Below are 25,530 nucleotides of genomic sequence, written 5' to 3'. Positions count from 1 at the left end.
ATCCAGACAGCATTATCTTGTGTGGATCCTCTTGCCACAATGTGGAACCCTCCCTTGACAACCCATCTCCTCCAAATTTATGTTTTCATATTGGACTCATTACCATGGTGTCTGAGCCGGAGAGAGGGGGGGTCCAAGACAGGAGGTGGCTGGGGATCACAATGGGTTTTGGGGGACAACCTCACTCCAGCCACTTCTACCAGGGAGAGAGTAGAAACAGTGGAGAAAAAACCTGTGGACTTGACCCATTCAGCTTTCTCTATCATCATACTCACCATATCACAGACATACACCAAACTTCTTCTATGGGCAGGTTACTCCATAACCGCCTGTTGTATGGTTTGTTGCACTTCCCCCCAAAGCATCTGGTACTGGCTCCTGTTAGAGACACGGTACTAGTCTAGATGGACCCCCAGGCTGATCAGGTAAAGCAATTCCTATATTCCTAAAATACTAACCTTAAAAATGAACCTAACAGTCCTGTGATTGTACTTTTGTTCATAATAAACCACAGCACTATTAGAAAGTGTCTACCTGTGATCGATCAATTTTACATCTGCAATACAATGAAAATAGGGGAATCCCTATATTCTGCCCAAATTATTGGCAAACTCTATGAGCTACAAGGAGTGGCCATGGCATTAGGAGAGTTCCAGTCAGATTAAGGCTATTTTGCATACTGATATTTCAGTATATCTTTAAGAGGTACTCTCTAGTTAGACTTTGCTTTCCCTAAATTCTCTTTTTTCTTCTATGTCTCCCTTGTCTGTAATTCTACTTATCATCCTCTCTAAAATATTTCCAGAATCTAATTCTGCCTGTTAAGATGCTTACCTATTTCCTAATCATGTCCTGATTTGACTACTGCATTTGCCTCTTTTATGATCACCTATTATCAGGGCTTCAGAATCCTAGGGTCAAGCTACTTTCTTGCTCAAGAAAGTAAGACCATATTCCTTCCTTCCTCCATCACCTCTCACTGCTTTTTATCCATCTTCAAAATCCAATGAAAAAATGCCAACTTGGTTTTCAAGTTGTTCCAGAACTCACCCCACTATCGCACTTTGACCCTTGTCTACTTGATCATCCCACTTATCAGATCACCCCCAGACTACCCCTCCCAGAGCACCCCCGGCCCCCCGGCCCAAGTTTTAGATAGGGGTATATAGTAAAAGTCATGGATAGGTCATGGGCCATGAATTTTTGTTTACTGCCCGTGACCTGTCCATGACTTTTACTAAAAATACCTGTGACTAAAACGTAGTTCAGTTTCCAAGAGCCAGTTCAATCATTGGCCTCTCTGCTGACAAGGATGTCAAATAGTAGACCACCAACAGTCATCAGACAGTTACATATTTTGGTCAGTAGTTAAAATCCAGCTCAGCTGGCTTGGTAACGAAAGTGTCTGTTTAATGCATCTAACGGACAGCTCAAGTCATAGAACAAATACGGCACTGTCTGTACCATTCCTGGAAAGACCAACGAACCAGAAGATTCATACAACCGTAGAAGCTGAAGTCAGAAAAGTCCCAGGAAGTCATCCAATCCAACAACCAGTCACTGTGGGATTTTCAAAAGTTCATCTAGTTTAACAGTTTTCAAACCTTTTTCATTTGTAGACCCCTAAAAAATTTTGAATGGAGATGCAGGCCCCTTTGGAAATCTTAGACATAGTCTGTGGATCTCTGGGGGTCCATCGACCACAGGTTGAAAACTATTTGTCTAGTTCATTGTCAATGTTAATTTTTATCATCAGCCTCTCTGATAGGACTTCAAACTACATTGCTAAATGCGGCAGAAGTTTTTGTTATAGGAATATATGATAACACTATGAAAGTCACTAAGAGCTGGATGGGAATCACCAACTCTTTGCACACAGGCTACTGAACAACTATCAGATAGTAATAACTTTCAGTCACTATGAAACTGGGTCACATATGAACTGGAGGTGACATGGGGGGAAAGGTTCATTACTCCTTTACCAATCCTCTGAGCCCCCCAGTCCCTCAAGTTATTTAGGATCATTTAAATATGAATGTTACAGAGCAAGACAATTTAAAAAAGAAAAGATCAACTGAAGTTAAGTACCATAATTTAAAAAATACAGACAGATGTACCCATAGAGTGGTTTACATTAAAAAGTAATCATTTATCTTATGCTGTATGAGATTATCATATTATATTGTAAGTATAGAAATATATTACAATGTATAGTAAGATCAGTAATATGGTAAGACAAATAACTCCCTTCTTAATATAAACCACTGTACTTACCCTCAATCTCCAGGACAGACTCTACTCTCTACCTATTTTTCTGCAAGTTGGGCATTTCCCACACCCAACCTACCCACAGAATAGTAGATGATTTAGGATTTTCCCTTCCTCACTTCCATAGATATTTTTCCTTTCAACGTCACAATTTCTTCTGTCACATATAGTTATACACAGTCCATCTGGCCTGAGCAACAAGAAATGACAGAACAATATTTTAAAGTATGGGTGCCACCAAGAAATACGATATTTCAGAGAAGAGGCGAATCAGGGAGGGAGCTCTTTCCATTCAAGTAAGAGTCTCATGAAGCCCTTGCTAAGAAACAGCAGTCACAGTATGGCACATGACCTCCACCCAAAGAATGGGGAATTGGTTCTGTCATTTAACTACTGCTGGACTATAGCACTGGACACTCAAGAGTCACCTTGGGAAACCAGGGAAATGGAAGCCCCAGTCCAGATTTGACACTGGCTCTCCCAATATCATTGGCCACAAAGCACATTTGTAGAACTTTATTCAGAGAACATTTTGCATTTTAAAGCTTAAAATATTGAAATTATCTATTAAAATTTACAGCAGACTATCACTGGAGTTGTATAATCTTAGAATTTTGTGATGTTAGGGGAAAATTCCTAACCAAATTACTGCAAGATTCTGTAGACTTTGGGCAAAAACCCAAATGGAATCATCTCAATGCTATTCAGTATCTTCATCAGGAACTTGGAAGAACATATAAAATAATTACAGATCAGTTATACAGACCAACCTGGACTGCTTGGACTGCCTGGCCTCTTTTGAAATGCAGGCATTTTAATACAATCAAATGCAAGGTCATGCTATCTAGGAAGGTCACACATATAAAATGGGGGAAAGTATCCTAGAAATCGGAGACTCAAATGAGGGATGAACATGATCTTTGGATGTATAAACTGGAGAATATCAAGTAGGAGTACGAAGATGGTATTGCCTCTGTATAACAGAAAAGTCCAAAAATAAGGAACTCAAAGTCCAATGGTCTCGGAGTCTCTCCTTTGGCCACTCACTCCTAGCCATTGACCATTCCCTTCTTAGTTTGTGGAAGCAATAGAGGAACTCAGACCAGCCCACTTCACATGGGTCCCAGCTCAGGGCCCCTGTTCAGAGCAGCCAGAGTTAACCCTTCTCAAGTTCCTTGCTGTTCCCTGAACTGCTTCCTACCTCTGCAGGCTTTCTAGCCTCTTGTTCTGTTTCTCCCTCTCTGGAGTGGTGGTTTCTCAGGCAGCTTCTCAGTTTGTTGGCAGGAGCATCTCTCCACAGTCCCTCTGCTCTCTCTGGAAGCTGCCCTGCACTTCCAGTCTTACAGCTCTTTTATCCTCACAGCTGCTGTAGGTTGCCAATCATCTCTGACTGAGCAGGAAGGCAGATTCTGTGATAACCCGTTGGTGTATAGATCACATGACACTCCTTTCATGGATAATTTGTTTGTACATTTATGCGTTCATATTTTTCTATTATACTGCACCTATCATATCTAATAACTGTAATATTTATAATATCTGTTGTCCACCATCTACTGCTTGTTTGGAGCAGATCTATGGATTCATCATTTTCATGCAGTTGGTTTCTTGTAGTTTCACACAAGATTGTTCACTCTTTTAGTTACAAATCCATTATTCAATCCTTCTGTAATTATCAGAATTCAGGTGGTTGCATTTCTGTGTATTTTCTAGATCTTTGTTTCAGCAGGGTTTAAGGGCACTTGGAATTTTGCAAGATCAGACTCTTATAAATCAAAATGGTTTTATTCTGGAAGTAATGGATAAGAGATGCTTGATCTCCAAAACATCCAACAATAACAGAAAGGAAAACAAACATCACGAAAAAGAGAAAATAATTCAGAAGAGCATAGTTTGCAAACAGATAAAATGTTGAAAGGAATGCAAGATGAGAAGAAAAGAATTCAGAAACAGAAAAAAGGAAGAAGAAATAGAAAATGAAAAAAATGAACAAAAGATAAGTAATAGTTCTATTTCCACACAAACATTTAAGATGTGCATAATTTTAGCATATAACATTGCAAAGTATTTATAATGGGTGAAATTTGTGGAACAAAAGGAGAGAGAAAGATCTCATAGTCTGACGCTTACAAATATGGAAGGATCAATAGGGGCACTGTAATACCCTAGGAAAAGGTAATGAAAAGGTATGTGATCAAATAGAACAAAGTAAGGCTCAGCTATAATAGTCACAGGACTTTGAGACAAAGGAATGAAAGAGGAAAACAATAAAAGTAACTAAAAGATGGGTGCTCAAAACAAATTCTTCCTTATCACAAATATAAACCACACTAAAAGTGTATCTATCTGAACACACATAATAGAGCATAATCCTACGTGAGGAGAATGAGAACATGCCACAAAAGGAAGATAGTTTGAGATGACATAGAAAGATTTTTTAAAGACATTTTTAACTTGTTTCCTGCTAACCCTGACCATTTGATTTTACAGTTTCCTCATACAAGTGGTACTCAAGGCTATTTTAACTCATGATAATATGCATAGAAACCTAAAAAGAAGTAAGACAGGCAAAGCTTACTTGGTTAGACCATCCACCTATGTTGCTAATACTGACAGTTAGGATGGGGATGATCAGATACTGTATGTACTTGAGGCTCAATGCTGAAACTTACTAAAGGATTCCATAGTCGTAGAGCAAATTCAGAGAAAAAACGGTTACCTACCTTTTCGTAACAGTTGTTCTTCGAGATGTGTTGCTCTTGTCCATTCCATTCTAGGTGTGTGTGCGTGCCCTCATGCACAGTTGTCGGAGATTTCTGCCTTAGCGTTATCCGTAGGGCTGGCTGTGGCGCCCTCTGGAGTGCCACGCTCATGCAGCAGTATATCAAGTGTTGCCGGCCCTATGCCCTCTCAGTTCCTTCCCAGCAACTCCAACAGAGGGGCAGGAGGGCAGGTAATGGAATGAACTTGAGCAACACATCTTGAAGAACAGTTACGAAAAGGTAGGTAACCATTTTTTCTTCTTCGAATGCTTGCTCATGTCGATTCCATTCTAGGTGGCTCACAAGCAGTATCTATGGTGGTGGGCTCGGAGTTCACAGGTTAGCAGCTTATAGTACTGCTCTACCGAAGCCAGCATCGTCCCGAGCCTGCTGGGTACGTGCGTAGTGGGATGAAAAGGTATGGACCAATGACCAGGTGGCTGCCCTACAGATGTCCTGGATAGGCACTTGGGTCAGAAAGGCTGCCGAAGAGGTCTGCGCCCTGGTAGAGCGGACGGTGATGATTGCCGTCAGCGGCACCTTCGCTTGATCATAGCAGAAGCGAATACAGGCAGTGATCCAAGGAGAATTCTTTGAGCAGATACAGGTGACCTTTCATCCTGTCGGCCACAGCAACGAATAATTGTGTCGACTTACGGAATGGTTTGGTCCTGTCAATGTAGAAAGCCAGAGCCCTCCTGACATCCAGGGCACATAGTCTGCGCTCCTCCTCCAACTTATGCACCTTCGGAAAGAAGACCGGTAAGCAAATGTCTTGTATCGAATGAAACTGAGAGACTACCTTGGGAAGGAAGGCCGGGTGTGGTCTTAATTGGACCTTGTCCTTGCAGAAGACTGTTTCAGGCAGTTCCGAGGTGAGCACCCGAATTTTGGATACCCGGCGGGCCGACATCACTGAAACCAGGAATGCGACCTTCCAGAAGAGGAGAAGGAAAGAGCAGGAAGCCAGAGGCTTGAAGGGGGGGACGTATGAGCCACGATAGCACCAGATTCAAGTCCCTTGGAAGAACAGGATCCCTGATGTGAGGGTAGAGGCACTCCAGGCCCTTAAGGAATCTGGCCGTGATATCCTGAGAGAAAACCAACCGGCCCTCGAGCGGCGGGTGGAAGGCTGAAATGGCTGCTAGATGGACTTTGATCGATGAGAGTGACACACCCTGGAGCTTGAGATGCAAGAGATAGTCTAGATTGAGTTGCAATGAAGCTCGCTCGGGACGGACACCTTTATCCACAATCCAGTAGGTCAACCGCTCCCATCTGGCAAGGCAGGTCGCTCTGATGGAGGGTTTTCGCTGGACCCCGGTCGAGCACTGCCGCTCCTGCGTGTTTAGCCATGCAGCAGCCAAGCCATCAGATGCAGCCCCTGCCGTGGTACTGGGACAACAGGTCCGCCCTGAGTGGCAGCTGGAACGGGGTCACCACCAAGAGGTCCAGCAGGGTACTGTACCAGCGTTGGCGTGGCCACGCCGGCGGTATCAGGATGACCGTTGCCCTGTCTTGCTTGATTTTCATGAGGACCCAGGGGAGCAATGGCTCCAGAGGGAAGGCATACATCAGAGGCCCCAACCACGGGAGCAGGAAGGCATCCAACAGGGATCCTCTGTCCATGCCATGAAACGAGCAGAAAACATGGCATTTTCTGGTCTGCCTGGATGCGAATAGGTCCACCCAGGGAGTTCCCCACTTGTGGAAAATAGAACTGACCACCTCTGGGTAAGGGACCACTCATAGCAAGACGAGAATGTCCTGCTGAGGCAGTCTGCCCAAGCGTTCTTGGCCCCTGGGAGGTGAGCGGCTATGAGATGGACATTGTGCTGCAGACAGAAGTCCCAGAGCCAGAGGGCTTCTTGACAGAGGGCAGACGACCTGGCTCTGCCCTGCCTGTTGATATAGAAGACTGTGGCTGTGTGGTCCGTCAGGACCTGAACCACCACACCTTGTATGTAAGACAGAAAGGCCTGGCAGGCTAGGACAACCGCCCTGAGTTCCCTGATGTTGATGTGCAGGGACCGATCGTGACTGGACCAACAACCTTGCATACTGAGATTACACAGGTGGGCTCCCTATCCCAAGTCTGAAGCATCGCAAGAGTCACCGACGAGACTGGGGCCGTGAAGGGGACTCCTTCCGGCACCGACATGGGATCTTGCCACCAGGCGAGAGACGACAGTACATGTCTGGAATCCTGACCACCCAGTCCATGCTGTGCCGGTTGGGGACATAGACTGATGCCAGCCACGCCTGTAGGATTCTGAGGTGGAGTCACGCGTGCCAGACCACGTGAGTGCATGCCTCCATGTGACCTATCAGTCTCAGGTTGGGCACGCAGAGATGAGATGAGGTCCACCATGGCTTGGAATCGAGTCTCGGGGAGGAAGGCGCTGGCCCGAGTGGAGTCGAGTACCGCCCCGATAAATTCTATGTGTTGCACTGGAGTCAGGGTTGACTTTTTCTCATTTATTATTAGGCCCAGGTTGCGACAGGTGGAACATACCAGATCGAGATGCCTCCGCACCTGATCCAAGGACCGGCCCCTTTTCAACCAATCATTGAGGTACATGATTTGGACTCCCCAATGTCGCAGGTAAGCGGCCACTGGTGCTATACACTTTGTGAACACTCTCGGGGATGACGAGAGACCAAAGGGCATTGCAGTGAACTGGAAATGGCGTTGGCCCAATGTGAAATGGAGGAAACGCCGGTGCCCTGGGAAAATGGAAATATGGAAGTAAGCGTCCTTTAACTAGAGAGCAGTGCACCAGTCTCCCGGATCCAGGGATAGAATGATGGAGGCCAGGGAGACCATGCGAAACTTCAACTTTTTGAGAGACTTGTTGAGGCGACGCAGGTCTAGAATAGGTCTGAGGCCCCCTTTTGCCTTTGGAATTAGAAAATAGTGGGAGTAGAATCCTCTTCCTTCCATGTTCTGCAGAACCTCTTCCACTGCCCCCAGGCACCGGAGGTTTTCAACCTCCTGAACAAGTAGTTGCTTATGAGAAGGGTCCCTGAAGAGGGACAAGGAAAGGGGATAGAAGGGTTGGTCGGCTATAAATTGCAGGGTGTAGCCCGACAAAACTCTGTCAAGCACCCAGCGGTTCAAGGTGATATGAGACCAAACTGACCGGAAAGGGTGGCGGCAGTTAAGGAAGACAGGGATCCGGTGCATTGACTGGAGCGTAGTCCTCGGGCGCACCCTCAAAATGACTGCTTTTGGCTGTCTTGGTCCCTGGAAGGACCAGACTGGGCAGGGGACAAGATGATGACTGGTGGTGTCGCTTAAAGCCCCTGTCTCTGTCCTTCTTTCTGTAGGCACCCCAAGACCTCAACGACGGTGGAGAGGTGGGGGGCGGAACTAGCCTTTTGAGGAGTATGCAGGCCCAAGGAGCGGAGGGTGGCCCGTAAGTCTTTAAGGCATGGAGCCTTGCATCAGTTATCTCCGAGAATAGCCCCGTTCCCTCAAAAGGGAGGTCCTGGAGAGTAGTTTGCATCTCCTGGGACAGCGCAGAGGTCTGAAACCAGGAGCTATGCCTCATGGTTATCACAGAGACGACCACACTGGACGCTGAGTCTGTGGCATTCCAGGCCATCTGGAGGGCACCTGAGGCCACAGCCTTGCCCTCTTCCACCAAGGTGGCGAACTCCTGAGCCCGATCCTGTGGGAGACTCTCCTTGAACTTGCTGATGGAGTCCCACAGGTTGAAATTGTATCTGACGAGTAGGCCTTGATGGTTAGATACCCTAAATTGGAGGCTGGCTGTCGAATAAATCTTTCTGCCAAACAAGTCCAGCCTCTTGGCATCTTTATTCTTGGGGATGCCACTCGCCTGGCCCTCTCATTGACAGCGGACCAGGAACCCCGCAGGAGGGGACGTGTACAGGTATTCAAACCCCTTTGCAGGGATATAGTACTTCTTTTCCACCTTCTTGGATGTGGGTGGAATGGAAGATGGGGTCTGCCATACAGACTTGTCAATTTTCAGGACCGCTGGGTGAATGGGCAACATGACCCGGGCTGGGGCGGAGGAGGGAATGACATTGAAGAGGTGATTGGACTCCTCAGCTAGCTCCTTGACCTCCAACTTCAGGTTGGCAGTAACCCTCTTGAGTAGGGCTTGGTGCTCCCTGAAGTCATTGGGGGGGAGGGCGCTATTGGTTTGTGAGGGCCCTGCCGCCACCTCATCTCCATGTGCCGGGGGTAGCTTGTCCGATGGAGCCTGGGAGGAGCGGTGGGAGTACGGTACCGGCATAACAGGCCAGGCACACACACACACACACACACACACACGTTCCAGTATTGCCACTGGGCGGGCCATCGTTCTTGATCCCATACTGGTGCCAAAGGCACCTTGGCGGGTTCCTGGCGAGGAGACTATTCGCCCTTTATGGGGGAAGGACTGAACTGGCCCTCTGACCTGGACCACTGCCCTTCTGGTGACCAGGGCAGGGCTGTTGAAGCCTGAGTCTGTCAACTGACCCTCGTCAGAGACCGGTATGGGGAAGTTGAGGGCCAGTGCCCGCCCAAAGAACGGTACCAGGGCCCTGGTGACCGGTGCTGCGACCAGGAACAGTACCCTACTGGATGGGACCAATGCCTGGGAGATCTGCAAGGCGATGGTGATCGGCGCTTTGGCAATCTCTGGTGGGAGGACTGATGGTACCATGAATATGGGGATTGGCATCGCGACTCCAGAGTCCTATGTCTTGTTGTTGGGGACAGTGGTGTTGGAGATCTGGGCCTCCTGGCCGGAGACCAAGGTTGCGGTACCGGGGTCCTTGGCTGTAGTGAAGGGGAACGACGCCTGCATTCCAGGGACTGGAGACACTCCACTACCTTCGGGGGTGGCCCCATAACCGGCCTGATTGTCGGTACTGGTATCTTGGTGGGATCTGCCAGGCATCTGAGGTGCCAGTTGGCCTAACTGTTTTTTGGCCGCTGGGCCCGCTTCGGGCGCAGATGGCGCTGCGATGGGCTGGGACCCCCTACTGCTCCCTGAAGTTGGAGGTGGGTCTCTGGCTGGGCTAGGGGGTCCAACCACAGCGGTACCTCTGAGAGCCTCCGTAGTGGGAACGAGGCCTAACACCTGCCCTTTGCCTGAAGTTTCCTTCTTGCACAGTGTCTGCGGACCAGTCGACTTAGACCGCTTCTTCAGTAACAGTGAGGGGGAACGGTGCCAGACGGATTCTGGTGCTGGGGGTGCGCTGCATGCCGATGCCGAAGCATGGAGTCAGAGTGTGAGGGCTCTGATGCCGGGCACAGAACAGCATCCATTAGGAGGACCTGCAATCGAATGTCCTGCTCTTCCTGAGTCTGGGGATGAACGTTTTTGCAGATCTGGCACTCGTCTTTTCTATGGAACTCCCCCAGGCACTTGAAACAGCTATCGTGCGGGTCACTGATGTGCATCGGCTGGTTGCACTCAGAACTCGCTTGAAGCCTGGGGAGCGGGAGTCCCAGCCAGGACTCTAACCACTAAACTACTATTAAAACGCTTAACAGCTAACTAATCACTCCACTAAACAACAAAGGAGAACGATCTAAACAGTGAAGAACTGCTAATGCTCTTGCTAAGCAAGGCCAGGCGCTCCAACCACCTGTCACCGGCGGTAAGAAGGAACGGAGAGGGTGTAGTGCTGGCAGCACCTGATATACCGCTGCATGAGCGTGGCACTCCAGATGGCGCCACAGCCGGCCCTATGGATACCACTAAGGCAAAAATCTCCAACAACTGTGCACGTGGGCACGCACATACCTAGCATGGAATCAACATGAGCAAGAACTCGAAGAAGTAGTAAGAGCACACTTTGGGGGAAATGACACATGAAGTAATAATGATACCTTCTGGCTTGCATTCAAAGAATTCAAAGTAAGGGGAAATTAACAGGCCTATTTATACTGTTGTGAGAATGCGACATAGCGAAAGAATATGAACTTCAAAAAGCAAAACAGAATGAAAAACAAAACACAGAAAATGAGGGGCTTAAATAAAATGTCCCATTTACACTGGAATTAATGAAAAGTTGTAAAGCTCTTGGCATCAGGAAACATTTCAGGTCCGGAATGATTTTCTTTGGTGTTTTAAGAATTTAAAGATTAGTTCAGAGGAGCAATGGCTAAATTGTTTTATGTCTTCCTGGAAAGTTCTAAAATCCCAATTAAACCAAAAGAAACACGCATACAGTAATAACTCTGCTAGGAAAGGGGGAAAGTGTGACAAACTGGACCAGCTGGTTCTCTTAGCCACTATTTTAAAAATAAAAAACAGTTGACAAGAGAACCAGAAAAATATTCTTCCCAAATGTAACTAATGATAAGTCTTTATCAAAAAGAGATAGGCAGTTTAAGTTAGCAGAAGACAAATGAGTATCATCCTTTCCACCCAGTCTAACAAGCTCTGGAGTCTGTTAGGATACTTAGATGAGAGGAAAGCATTTGAATGAGTCAATTCTTCTTTTCAGCCCATTAAAAAATATTAACTTAAACTAATTTCTTAAATTGATAGAAGCTCTTTCTGAAGGCCAGTCTTCATTTGTAAGAACAAATGGAACAAAATTAGGAACATCAACTCTTTAAAAAGGGTACTGATTTCCCCCATTTTGTCCCTCTTGTGGATATTGTATATGTAACTAAACTGTATAAATACAAGGGGCAATAAAGACAATTAGGAAGATTAAAATTGTAAGAACAAAGGGTAAATAATAAGCCTATTTGTAAATTACCTTATAATCACTGCAGTTAGAGACATAAAAGACTAATTAGGTCATCTAGTGTATCCTCATATCCAATCCAATGCAGGGCTGTTCCCTAGAAACAACTTTGAAGTATCTTATGCTGAGCGTATCAAAATCAGCAATCTTTATAGTATATGTTACAGATAGGCTCATAAAATACAGGCACCAGGCTTCAAGATAAACTTTAAAAAGCTGCAGTTATGTGTTTGTGAATATAAGTACATAAGAATGGCCATGCAGGGTAAGACCAATGGTCCATCTAGCCCAGTATCCTGTCTACCGACAGCGGCCAATGCCAGGTGCTTCCGCGGGAATGAACAGAACAGGCAGGCATCAAGTGATCCATCCCCTGTCATCCACTACCAGCTTCTGGCAAATAGAGGCTAGGGACACTCAGATTATGGTGTTGCATCCCTCCCCATCTGAATCCCAGAAGAACTGTGAAATCATAACGTTCAGAATTCAATCAGACAAATGCAGGTATTTAGAAATTACTGCACCAAATTTCTAAATATATTGGGACAGATTCTATGCCCATGTGGTATTGCTTCAGAATTACATTGATGCAAACGAGCAGAATTTAGCCAATTAATGAAACAAAATATCTTGAAAATTGAGAATTAAAAGTAAAAATCCACCACTGGCTCACTGCACTGTGTTTAAATACTGCAGATATAGGCTGGGATTTTAAAAGGACATAATGGAGTTAGGCACCTGTTGAAATTCAGTGGGAGTCGAGCACCTAATTCTCTTACACTCCTTGGAAAATCTTATCCATAGTCATCTAGATCTAGAGGCCTCATTACAACAGAAGCTTGAGCTTGGGAAAAGTTGAACACCCACAACTCCCACTGACGTCAATGGGAGTTGCAGTGCTTGGCACTGCTCCAGATCAGGGCAGGAATGATTTTATAGATTACAATAACTATACTAAATCAGGATAACCCAGTGCACTGAGAGTGGATTAATCACCTGAGTTTCCTTTTTTTTTAATTTTAAACTGGATACCTGCTTAACATAACTTGTTTATGTGAACGACATACAATGTACTATCACTATCAGTTTACAAAACTCTAAATGAAAAGTTGTTTAAATGGAAAATGTCTTTATATAATATTAGTAGTATTAGAGCTGGTCTCAAGTTTCAGTACAGATCAGCCAATTTATCCCTAATGGGGAAAATTTTCCAGCAGAATGTATTACATCGGGCTTATGACAGCACAAATGGCGGCAAAGGTTCTTGGGGATCCAACCTGAGCACGTGGACTAACGTGCACTGGTGAAAAGCTACTGCATGTGCACTTGCAAGGGGGGAAGTTACACGGGTCAGAGCACTGAGAAGGGCAGCTGAGCTTGATTACGCACTGTGGCTTTGTGCAGAGGGTCACACTGGCAGTTACACTGAAAGTCTGGTGTAAAAGTTACAGCTTTGCCTCTCCCCTGGTGTAAATACAGCCCAGGGCAAGGTTGGAGGCAGCTGTGAATCTCCTTCCCCGGCCCCCAATGGGCTCTGCTAACACAGGGTACATCTAGAAGTCACTTATTCAACCTCTCCTACATCATCCTGGATGAACTTGGCCAATGTATATATACTTTTTTTGTTATACTGTACTAGCTTTTGATACATAAATGCTACTATTTATGTAAATATTTGTTTTTTAAAAAGGAAATAAAACAGGTACCTTGGCTGCCTTTAACAAAATTTCCCTCTCTTGTTCATCTTTCCTTTGCTTTTCTAAACGCTCCAACTGTTCAAAAAACTTCAGCTGTGATCGAACATCTGTAGCCTGTTCATACCATTCATCGTCCTGGGAAATAAGAAACAAGTCATCTTAATAAAGCTATAAATCCATGCAGGCTTTTAAACTACTATGCCTTAGAATCTTCCCTAAGTGTTAAAAAACAAGATATACATGGTGCACCAATTCATTACAAAAAGAGAATGAAGCCAACAGACTTATTTGTTATATTGTAGCTACACAAGTAATTGATAAAATTATTTAATTAACATATTTTTAAATACAAAATATATGGACTGTAATCAATGTCAGAGGTATCACACACTTAAATAAATCAAAACAATGGATTAACTGACTGAAAAAATGTGGTGTTTAATTTTATGATTAAATAGTAGACAAGAAATTGTCATAATATGTAGAACTTCAAAAAACATTTACAGCTTAAAACACAAGTTAAAACAGATCTATATTAAAAATAAAATGGACAAAAGTAAGGCAAAAAGACTATGAACATAACGTCAGCACTCAACAATTATTTATGACACTGGCTGTACGGGAGCACGTCAGACATTTTTATGGAGAATGAGGGAGTAATCTATTATTTTTTATGAACATCACATTGCACCTCTGTTTATCTGCTTGGGAGTTTAAGTAAAGGAAGTTGATGGGAGGAAACAAACAGGAAACAAAACAATGACATACATAAGGCGCTGTCGGAGAAAGAAACTATTGAGAAGCTATAGGGAGGGATAGATCAGTGGTTTGAGCATTGGCCTGCTAAACCCAGGGTTGTGAGTTCAATCCTTGAGGGGGCCACTTAGGGATCTGGGGCAAAATCAGTACTTGGTCCTGCTAGTGAAGGCAGGGGCTGGACTCAATGACCTTTCAAGGTCCCTTCCAGTTCTAGGAGATGGGTATCTCCATTAATTTATTTATTTATTATTAATTGGGGAATACCCTCTTGCCTATGCGAGCAAGGTTTATTCTTCCTGGGCCCAAGCCTGGGATCAAAGGGCATACTAAACTACTAATTTTCCTGGCCTAGGGAAGAGAAAAAGGTGGGAATAACTGAGCAGCAGTGGCCGGAGATGAGTCTCTAAGAGACTCACATAGAGGATGTGGCAGGGTGTCTGGGCCTCTATGTACCTTTGGATGAACAAACAAGATGTTTAATTTCAGTCACTTTAATCAGCCACTGGTCACAGACTCCTAAAAGATGAGGTCTTGCAGATGCTAGTTAAGTACAATTGGACCTGTTGCGTTTACATAGTTGGGATGCAGCCCCTCGGTTTCCCCGAGAGCCAGTCCAAGTGTGACTGGACCATGGGGTGGCATCTTGGAGGTGAAGAAAGACAAGCCAGTCATCTGAAGGGTCCACCTAAAACGGTCTAAGAGGGGTCCAAATTGCCACTTGTCCTGTGATCATGACCTCTTCAGCCTGCTTTGATACTAGTTTAACAGGCATAAAAATATCTTTAGTATTTAAGGTTAAGGAATAAAAACTTGGTTTGCTTGTTAAAGATTTTCTATTTATTACCAGTGGTCAGAAACTAGCTTGCAGTCTCTTACCAGAGCTCCCATAGTGTCAGATACTCAAATTATGTCACTTTTCTGTAAAATTACAATCACGCAACAGGCTCAAAGGACAATTTTAACTTGAAATGTTATTTTCAAAGAAAATGTCATTGATTATTCAGTGTTGAACCTCTGAATTTTGAGGCTGCTGGTCTAAGAAAAATATGTGGCATTTCCCTCCATTATTAATGAAAATACACTAGATATGCATTATAAAACATTTAAAGCTGATTTAAAATTATCATTTTTCATTTCAGTTTCAGCCCAGTATGCAAGATCTCATCTTTGTAGTCTCTGACGTATTCATTACTTGGATCAATGTTCCTTTCAGCTAATTCTATTTGTAACAGTACATACTAATTTTTCTCACAGCCAAGAAGTAGAATTATAAGCTCTTTTAAAAGCAGGTTTACACATAAGGAAAGCAACTTCAATCCAAGATGTGGTTACCATGGTTCAGAGATGTCCATGAGGCACTGAGAAACAGCAATTTCAACCATGACCCACAGTTAGGAACAGTTTAACTGCTGTCCCACAAGAGATTTTAGTATTGTTAACTGAAATAATCAGACTACAGGGATTTAAAGGCAACATTCCATGGACAAGTTCTATCATAGAGAAAGGCACCTACCAACTCTCATTAATTAAGCATGGGTAAATTCTGACCAAACCATGCCACGAACAGTGCGGATATTCCACCTATAGTCTGCTCAGAAAGGAAAGAATAGATTTATTACTGAAATACCTCAAACCATATAATTGGACAGCATTCAGTACCACGTCTCTACATACTTACTTTGTGCGATTCCATTCGGTGCTGTGTTACCATTGTTACTTTTTCTATCACTGTTCTCAATCTGTTTTGTGTTGCATGGGAAATAAAGGTAACCACCTCAGCGGGCACATCTGTAATTCCTAATTTTTTAGCTGAAGCAGAAAAAAAAATGAAATTAGCCTCCCAAAACACCCCCTAACATTTCTCAGCACCATGACACAACAGCAATTACAAACACAGTACTCTAAATATCTCAAAAATGTCTCTCTTTAATAAAGTTCCCTGGAAGGATTGCTATTCAGAGTACAGAAGAGAATGTATGTATACAGTCTTAAGGTAGTGAAAAAATAAGGTACAATAGTCCTGAGAAGAAATTACAGAATATGCCGGAACAGACTATAAGTAAAGGAACATTTTTTGAGAAAACCTTATTGGAATAGCATTAGACACACATAATAAATGGTTAGATATACATATCTTTCACTAGAGACACAAGCTGGGTGAGGCAATATATTTTATTGGACCCACTTCTGTTGGTGAGAGAAACAAGCTTTTGAGATACACAGAGACCTTCTTCAGAGCTGTCTCTGTCACCAATAGAAGTTGGTCCAATAAAAGATATTACCTCACCCATTTTGTGTCTCTAATATCCTGTGACCAATACAGCTGTAACACCACTGCACATATATTTCACTTTCAGTTATTCATCAACTTATTAGGTGACCATTTGAAAAAAAGTTTGGTTTAAAATATTTTTTGCTAATAAAAAAAGTGGTTAAGAGCAAATTCTGAAGATATCAATAATCTTTTTTGCTTTTTCTCTTTCAAGACAAAAGTTGTGTGTAATGGATGGTTAATTATGCTTAGTCTATAAACTTAAACACAGTTATACAAAAATGTGAACATATGGAGCTTAGTATTAAAAAACCCTACAAGTGTATTTACACTCATGCATTTTACGCCACTGTAGCAACATAAAGGGGCTTAAATTGGAGTCAATTATATTAATGCACTACAGAAGCTCTTTTCAGATGAACTGCATTTCTTTGCAGACTGGGTCCTACAGAAAGATATAATGAGTTCTGTTTTAAATGACTGAACCTTAATGGCTATTTCAGACATGCAATGAAATGAAAAAAAAGTTCTGCTTAACCATTGTTAAGATGAACCAACAAAAGTTAGGAAATTCAGTGTTGAGGCTGACATGTTCTTTAAAAATCTGCCTGATTACAAGTTCTCAATTGTGCCTATTGTACCCAAGAGAAAGATCTGTGCCACCGTTTTAAACCTATTTGCCTTTTGTCCATTTGTACCACAACAGTGACATTTAATCATAATTTTTAAACGTGGGTTTCATTTTGTTAAATAATACAGTCCTTGAAGATTATTCATCCATCTTTCTTCACACATTTGTGATCTCTTGAAAAGATTTGTGATTGCATTTTCGAATACTTGTTTATTGTGTAAATGATAGTTTTAAATGGGTTTTTCTTTTAAAAGGCTGGCAAGTATTTATGAAGTTCACTGCAGTTTATCTGAGTAACTTTCTATAATACACACACACACTGGGCCAAATTCAACTCTCAGTTCTGCTGGATAAATAAGAAGTAACTTCTTTATTTTCAATTGAGTCCATTTGGATTAACCTTAGTGTAAATGTGGTCAGAATATGGCCCAATGCATATTATGTATTATAATTGCATATTTGCTACACATGCTACCTGTAAAAAAATTCCTTACAATGTATTTGTCCAATATCAGAACATGAAACTTCAACTGCAGCTGGATAATCTAAAAACTATAATTGTAAACTAACTAACTAAATAAATAAAGTTTTGAAATTATTTTATCATTTGACATTTTATGCCAAGATTATACTAAGAGCAACTATTTTACAGTCAAGTTACTAAAAATCCACTGCTAGCCTTTGGCTGAGTGGTTGCTGGACCCATAAAAAAAAATCCGTTTGGTTCTTGTCAATCTGTGGTGCTTGCATGTCCTGACTAATCCCTTTCCTGGCCCATGAGTTTATGAAAATAGGGGGACTGACAGTGAAAGTAGTGATAAATGTTATCTTTAGTAATGCAGATAGTATCATTATTGAATTTGAAAGTGTACCTAAACTTCATATCTTCTTCACTGTAATTTTATAGATTAAATATAATTAATAATCATGCATTATGGAAATTTTGTCTTGAGAAAGCAAAGGCAAGGCAGATTATAGATGAAATCTCCTGAATTTGCAGATGTACAGAGGAATTAAATTTTTCTTAACCAATAAAAGCAGCAACATTTATGGCACTTAAAAATTCCTCAATTTATTAAAATAATTAAAAATCCTGGAAATGCATTTCTAGCCACATATTGCATGCCTAAGTTCTGATCCTGCAAACATTTATGGACAATTAGTCCCAATGGGACTTATGTGAGTAAGTGTTCGTAGGACTGGGGCCTTACATCCTATTCCGCCCAATGGGACTCCCTTTGTAGAATCAGGAAAAAGATTCCCAGGGAAATCAATGGGCATTTTGTGCATGGATTGGTGGCTTTGCCCCACTATTAACATACAAGCTCTAAAGATTACATGAGGTTTATACACAGTCCTAGTATTTTTATGGTGATTAAATTGAACAACTTTTTTTTTAATTGAAAGTATGAATGTGTACTTATATACAAGATGTTACATGGAAAAGTTCACACCCTGAAAGCATTTCCTGAATTGCTAATTAGAAAGATAATTTTCATTTAAAAAGGAGGGGACAAGTGAATAAAAACAGGAGAGGTTTAACAAACAAACATTTTTTTTGTGAAGTGTTCATATTTTTTCAGCCAAACTCAACAGCAGTAAACCATCACATGTCTAAAAAATGAAGAGGAATCAGTGAACAGTAGTTTTATATTGATATATACTTCTGTTATTTTAATGATGTGATTTAAAATGAACTGGCAGTCTTCAGCATCACCCTTGGCTTTATGTCAGCAATGGGTTTGGTTCAGTCAATCACTGACATTACTGAAACAGTGAGCTGCCATTCACCAGCAGGGGGCACTGCAGTGATTTCTTTCTTTAGGCTATAGCACAATAGAAAGTCGGTTGATTAAAAATGCATATTTCAAACAAATCTGTCATGATATAAGACTTACAACAACCATCTTCTAACAAAATGGTTTGGCATTTTTTCCATATCCACCACTATATAGCATTCTATACTACACAAAATTATTCATATATCGAAAATGCTGAAGTAATACAGCCCAAAGTGAAAATTGTTTATGAATTCTGTTCCTAGATACAGCTATTGTAACTGAATTTATACTAAGCCATATGAAAAAGATTGTTTCCTGCAGCCTTTTCTTTCCCCATCTTTTCTTCAAGTTTTTGTACTGCAGTGTCTCTTTAAATCTATATTTTATTACATCACTACAGTACATCATTCTCACACTTCCCAGAGCTGAATTCACTATGTCAACACATTTCTGATATTAATTTTTTTTAAAGACACTTTAAAGTCCTCTCAAGATTAGCTTAGGCTGACAATGGTTTCACACTGTAGGCGTAACCATAAGGAAGTTAGCAATATGTTTGTATGTTTTTGAATTCATCTTTGCTGTGACACTAAATTTAAAAAAATTCTCTTGGCCCTTCATTTGTTCTCTGTGGAGCTAAAATTACTGAGAGCTGTACATGTAATTGAAGGCAGAATTGGGCATTTGACTCTGTTGATGCAACCCATATTCATGCAAATAAAGGTTATGTCTACATTAGAGACCTTGCAGGAGCACAGCTGTACCAATGCAGCTGTGCCGATGTAATATCTCTTACGTAGCTGCTCTATGCCAATGGGAGAGAGCTCTCCTGTTGACATAATTAAACCATCCCCAATGAGCGGTGGTAGCTACGTCGGCAGGAGAAGCTCTCCTGCCGACATAGTGCTGTGAACGCTACCACTTATGCTGGCGAAACTTATGTTGCTCAGGGTGTGTTTTTTTCATGCCCCTGAGTGACATAAGTTTTGCCGACATAAGTGGTAGTGTAGACATGGCCTTTGTCCTTGAAGCCAATGGAAGTACCCATGTATGTAACTATTTGGGTGAGGAAGATTTGACAGGTCAAACCCTTATTGAGCATATACCTTATGCAAACATATCTAAAACTGTTAGTCAATAACAAAATAAACCTAGTCACAACTAAAAGGATCTAGTAGAGGGATTCCATGAGAAAAAAATTCTGTTAGACAACCTAGGGTTTTTTTTTTTTTTTTTTGAGAAACAATGTCATAGCAATAATATGTACTTGAATTTCAGGATTAGTAAAATCACAGTTCCCATTTTCTAGGGCTTTAATTCCAGAAATGTGCTATCTTGCTCTGATCACAATGGCATTTCCCAATTTTGAACACTTTCATTCTAGCAAAATCAAAAATTAGGCACTTTTTTCTACCCATATAGCTCTTGGTTAAGTTTTTCATTATAAGAAAAAAATAGAAATGCAGTATAGGCTTTCCATAAGCTGAATTCAATAGCAGCAAACAAAGAGCAAGAAAAAGGCCAGAAAAAGGTCATTTAAAAATAATTACAACTCAGCTTGTCACCACATAACTACTGTGATGTCACAAAATCTCTCTTCCCACTCTAGGTCCTTTTAGCAAAGAAACACGAAATGGAGCAGGATGGTTGAAGTCCTGTTGGGATTATAAACCAAAAGCAGTGAGTATACCAGTGCTGGGAGGCTACATAAAGACTCTGGCTCCTTGAGTAAAAATGGAAGAGCTGCATGATTGCAAATATACTTCTCAATAAATTGTATAATTTTACACAACACTAGGCAAAGAATAACCTGGTAATTATGAACTTCATATAAACAGTCATGCATACAGCCCCTACCAATCCCTTCTCAACATTCACTTCTACTGTAATGCCTCTAAAGAAATCAACCAATAATGGCTAGGCTGAGGGGCAGATGGAGGTAACTGACTTATTTTATTTATAATTTTTGAAAATGCGAATGGTATATATGTGTAAACATTGCATGTATTTGATTATATGTATCTCTCTCCTGCACCATCCTTCATATATGTCTTATCTTTCTTAGGGCTAGTCTACACTACCCGCCTGGGTCGGCGGGTAGAAATCGATCTCTCGGGGATCGATTTATCGCGTCTCATCTAGACGGATAAATCGATCCCCGAATCGACGCGCGTACTCCCACCTCATCAGGAGGAGTAAGCGCTGTCAACGGGGGAGCCGCGGCGGTCGATTTGCCGCCGTCCTCACAGCGGGGTAAGTCGAATAGGATACGTCAAATTCAGCTACGCTATTCACGTAGCTGAATTTGCGTATCTTAAATCGATCCTCCCCCCCAGTGTAGACCTAGCCTTAGACCGTAAGCTCTTTTGGACTCTGACCACACTTCTGCATACGTTTAGAGACTAACCTTGACTGTGGCACCTTGTCACTACTGCAATGTAAATATTAAAAAGTACTCACATCTTAAACTGGATGTGTGCAAAGAGAGAGGGAATTAATATTAGAAAAAGGGTTAATCCTTTTGTTTACTAATGGATTTTCTCTTCTTTTTGTTGAAAAAGCTATTATTTTCTTTTATTCAGAAGTGGAATATCTAGCCATACAGATTTTAAAAAAGTTTAGGAACGGAGTGACTTCCCCTAAATACTGGTAGCCCTAATATTTTGGAACTTCTTACATACAGCTTGTAGCTTTGTGACCAAAAGAATGCACATATGGTAGTGGTGGATGCAGAATACACACAATTAAAAATTCTAACAACTTTAAAAGATTGATCTGTAATTTAAACAAGTATTTCATTACAAGCTACTTTGTTTTTACATTTGCTAAAATATATGGTATATTTAAAAACTAACATATTTCTAGGTCTTTACAATAACCTTACCAGTGCAATCCTGCAATTTCCCTAGACCTGCTGTGAAGATGTGGAGTGGGAGAGCATCACCAAGGATATCAGTGGAGACTGAGCTGGAGCAAAGTAATGCTCCAAGTTACAACCTTGGCAGATATCCCACTTGGATTTGAGTTTCTCATATTTTTCTTACAAGGTTTAGTGATAGTCAAAAATCACGTTCCTCATCCATGTCTCCTTAGCCAAACCTCCACTGTACCAGATCTGTACATGAGGCATTAAATAACTGGTGACCAGCTTCCTCAAAAGTGTTATTTCATGTAGCAAGAAACAGATTCTCCTTGCTCTCAGAGCAACCAATAAATGCCAACACTAAACTCCAAGGGCTGTCACACTCATATACAAAAGAGTGAGGTATATATTCTGTATAATGAGGTAAAACCAATGGTGTAAATATGGTGGTACGTTCCGGTACACCGTACCAGTAAGATATTTATAGCTGGTACAGCATACCGGAAAGACACAGGAGGAGCCCTCCCCCAGCCCTTCCGTGCAGCTGCATCTCGAGTCCTCCTGCCTGGGGTCTGTACAGCAGAAGTCTCCGGTGCAGCGTGAGGAGAACAGAGTCCCGTTTCCCCCCCCCCCCGGACACACGGGATGGATGTGAATCATGGGGAGGGGACGGGGAGAGCGTGCGGGTCCCGGGCTAGGGGCGGGGAGGAGTCACGTGGGGGGGTGACGTGGGGAGGTCACACGTGCCTTCCCTTTGTGTCCCGCTCATGAGTGCAGTGTGCTGGCAAGAAATGATTTCTACTTGCACCACTGGGTAAAACTTCCTGGTGTTAGTACATGGTTATATATTCAAATGTGTTAAGATCAAACTATGGTTCAACCAATGTTCACTCAAAACTGTAAGATGTAGCAACACATGCACAACAAGTACAAAAATTAGACTAGATCTTGTAAAAAATAAAATATAACGTAACCTCACACTTTTTATATAAAAGAGTTTATATTCATGTTAGCTATGTATGATAGGCCTCAACAACCTCAGAATCAACATACAGCAGTATTATCCTGGCATATAAGTCACTAAAACCTGAGATGTACTGTTTTTACAAATATAAGTGTCTCCGAATTTTTACTGACAAATTTCAGGTCATGAGTAATGAGAATTTTAAAGGTTACCACTGTCTGCGTAGTTATACTGGAAGTCATAAGGTGCAACAGTTTTGTTATGATTCAATTTTAACTATTTTGTTGACCAAACTATATGCTGAAAACTTCAAAAAACTTGTATTTTCTACTATTTAAAAATGCAGAAAAGAGCTGCTATATTAATCTTAGCAGATAAGGTTTTAAAGAATCAAAAGCTATTTTAATAATTTATACTTTAAGAGGATTGACAGGACTGAGATGCAAGAGAAAAATGTTTTTATTTGCAAAACATCAGGTCTGACCTTGGTTACTGATGTGATAAACTATTGAAAATCTGTAGTGTCTTTGCATATTTAAGTTACAAACAAACAATCTTAAAAGAACAAGTTAAAAACAATTTAGAATATCAAAATGCATTTAGGACTAGGCTCTGTCTGGACCTTGCTTAGGTGGTCTAGGAAAGAGCACAATTACCCTTCCTCTATTTGACCTCTATGCAAAGGTCAGACACAACTGCAGAGAGCACTCTGCCAGCACCACTGCAGTGCTATCCATTAAAAATGTACTAGTAGTCCTTCAAGGTTTAATTCCTTCTTTCATAGAATTCTCTCTTCCACACCCCTCAATCTTCCTCTTGCTCCTGGATCCCAATAGGTCTCCCTTAGACTTTACAGTATTAGAAAGAGAGAAAACCCAGAATGTACTGTATGGCTGTATTATATTAAGCTCAATGGTCCATCTCCTGCAGAATACAGCCAGTTCCCAAACACTATTGTGTGCATAGATAAGTAGAGAAAACTGGTTCGGAGAGCAGGGACTATGGCATGAATTAGGAAAGACCAGACTGTTAACATAAGGTGTTCTTAATCTGTCCCACCACCTTGTAATTAGGTCAGATACTCTGGTTACCATCTCCAGACCTGAGGAAAAGCTCTGTGAAACTCGAAAGCTTGTCAATTCCACCAACAGAAGTTGGTCCAATGAAAGATATTACCTCATCTACCTTGCCTCACTCATATGCTGGGACCAACATGGCTACAACAACATTGCAAGGAACTGGGGAGGCTTATTTAGACAAGTAAGCTGATTGAGATGCAGGGATCTAATAAGCATGTCTATGGGGGACAAAAAAAGACCTGGTATCTGGACAGCAAAAGAGGCTGCCAGTCTGACCAGATGGGTTACAGAAGAGTTTGCTTTTTTCCCTCCTCTGTAACTAAATTGATAAAGCCTTGTCTCAAGTAGCTTAAAGAGAAGTGTAAATCTAGATGTGCTAAAGAAATAGTTCTTCTCTTAAATTCATTTTCTCTCTTTTTAATAAATCTTGTTTTTATTAAGATTTCTGTTAAGTAATTTCATGCAGATGTCACCAAAGAGAAGAGATTCCTTTGTGTGTTTATGATGGCTCACTTGCTATGGAGTTAGATAAAAGAGGCCATTAAGGGGACAAGCAGGAAAATCAAAACAATAACATAGATAAGAATCCTTGAGGAAACAATGGGAAAACTTAATTGTGGAATATCCACTACTGGCTCCATCCAGGTTTAAATGGTTTACTCTTCCAAGGCTAATCCTGGGCTTAAAGTAGGATACTAAACCATTATAGGACCCTGAGCCTAAAACAGGAAGGGCAGGGGGATTGAGTGACTTGAGATAGGTGACCATGGAGTGTCAGTGAGTGCTGACACAGATGCAGAAGTCACCCAGATTGATCGAAAGTCAGGGTCTGCAGCAAGTAGGCTGTAACTTGGTTCCCTAGAGAATGGGGGACAGCAAGTCTAAGTCATGTCTACCTAGGGGCTTGAAGGGAATGCCAAGCATAGGCAAGATGGTATGAACATAGGCCTCATTTTACATCAGTTTCTGATTGCTGTGCACCTTTTGGCAAAAAAAAATCATACTTTGTTTTGAAGAAACTGCATGTTTCACTGTATACTATTAAAGGCTCCCAAAGGGAAACCCTTCCAGGTGCTAAGCCAGTTAAGCCTGGAAGGTACCAAGACTGGCAACATAGAATATCCCAGAGACCCAGTCAGTCAAAGGGTGGTTGGATTACAGGATCCCAACCCAAAGAGAAGTGGAGGCACAGGCCTGTCATTTGAAATGGGTGCACTGGGAGGATTGCAAAATGATCTTGAAAGGTGCAGCCTACCTAGGGACAATGATGCTAACTTCTAAAACTACAACCATCTGTTGTGCATGTCTAATATTGGAGAAAAACTTGGCAAGCCAATAAACTCTTCATTATGACCACTGAAAAATTTGTCAATGAACCCCAGTTTAATCTGGTTTCTGAAAGCAGCAGAAGCACGATATATGGTGGTCTAACAAATGTAACGGTATTTTAAAAGAAATCACATTTTTACATTCCCACGAGTGCAGCATGAAAACCTCAAGTCAGATGATTCTAAGAGGGAGAGAGAAAGACTGTGGAGAAGCCTTTAAGACGAACTACAATGTTTTCTGGAAAAACATTGCAAGGTTAGTATGATCAGCAGAATTGCTAAATAAACATTACCAGTCACTTAACACATTTTAGAAACTGTATTACCTTTCCCTTTTTTCCTTTAAAGATCCTTGATGTTGCTGCTCATTGACCAATGACTTCCCCCTCCACAAAGATGT

General features: G+C 41.9%; 1 protein-coding gene across 1 annotated transcript in view; it reads right to left on the bottom strand.

Annotated features, from left to right (window-relative positions):
* Positions 1 to 25,530, bottom strand: part of LOC135888686 (transcription initiation factor TFIID subunit 4-like) — a 207,145-nt gene that overhangs the window by 111,590 nt on the left and 70,025 nt on the right. The window contains exons 11-12 of the mRNA XM_065416440.1: positions 15,891 to 16,021; positions 13,463 to 13,588 (exon numbers count right to left, since the gene is read on the bottom strand). Coding sequence (XP_065272512.1) covers positions 13,463 to 13,588; positions 15,891 to 16,021 — 257 coding nt within the window. The remainder of the gene's footprint in view (positions 1 to 13,462; positions 13,589 to 15,890; positions 16,022 to 25,530) is intronic.

Source organism: Emys orbicularis, chromosome 14 (assembly GCF_028017835.1).
Source record: "Emys orbicularis isolate rEmyOrb1 chromosome 14, rEmyOrb1.hap1, whole genome shotgun sequence".
Classification (NCBI taxonomy): domain Eukaryota; kingdom Metazoa; phylum Chordata; order Testudines; family Emydidae; genus Emys; species Emys orbicularis.
This window is presented reverse-complemented; position numbering and strand designations above follow the sequence as displayed.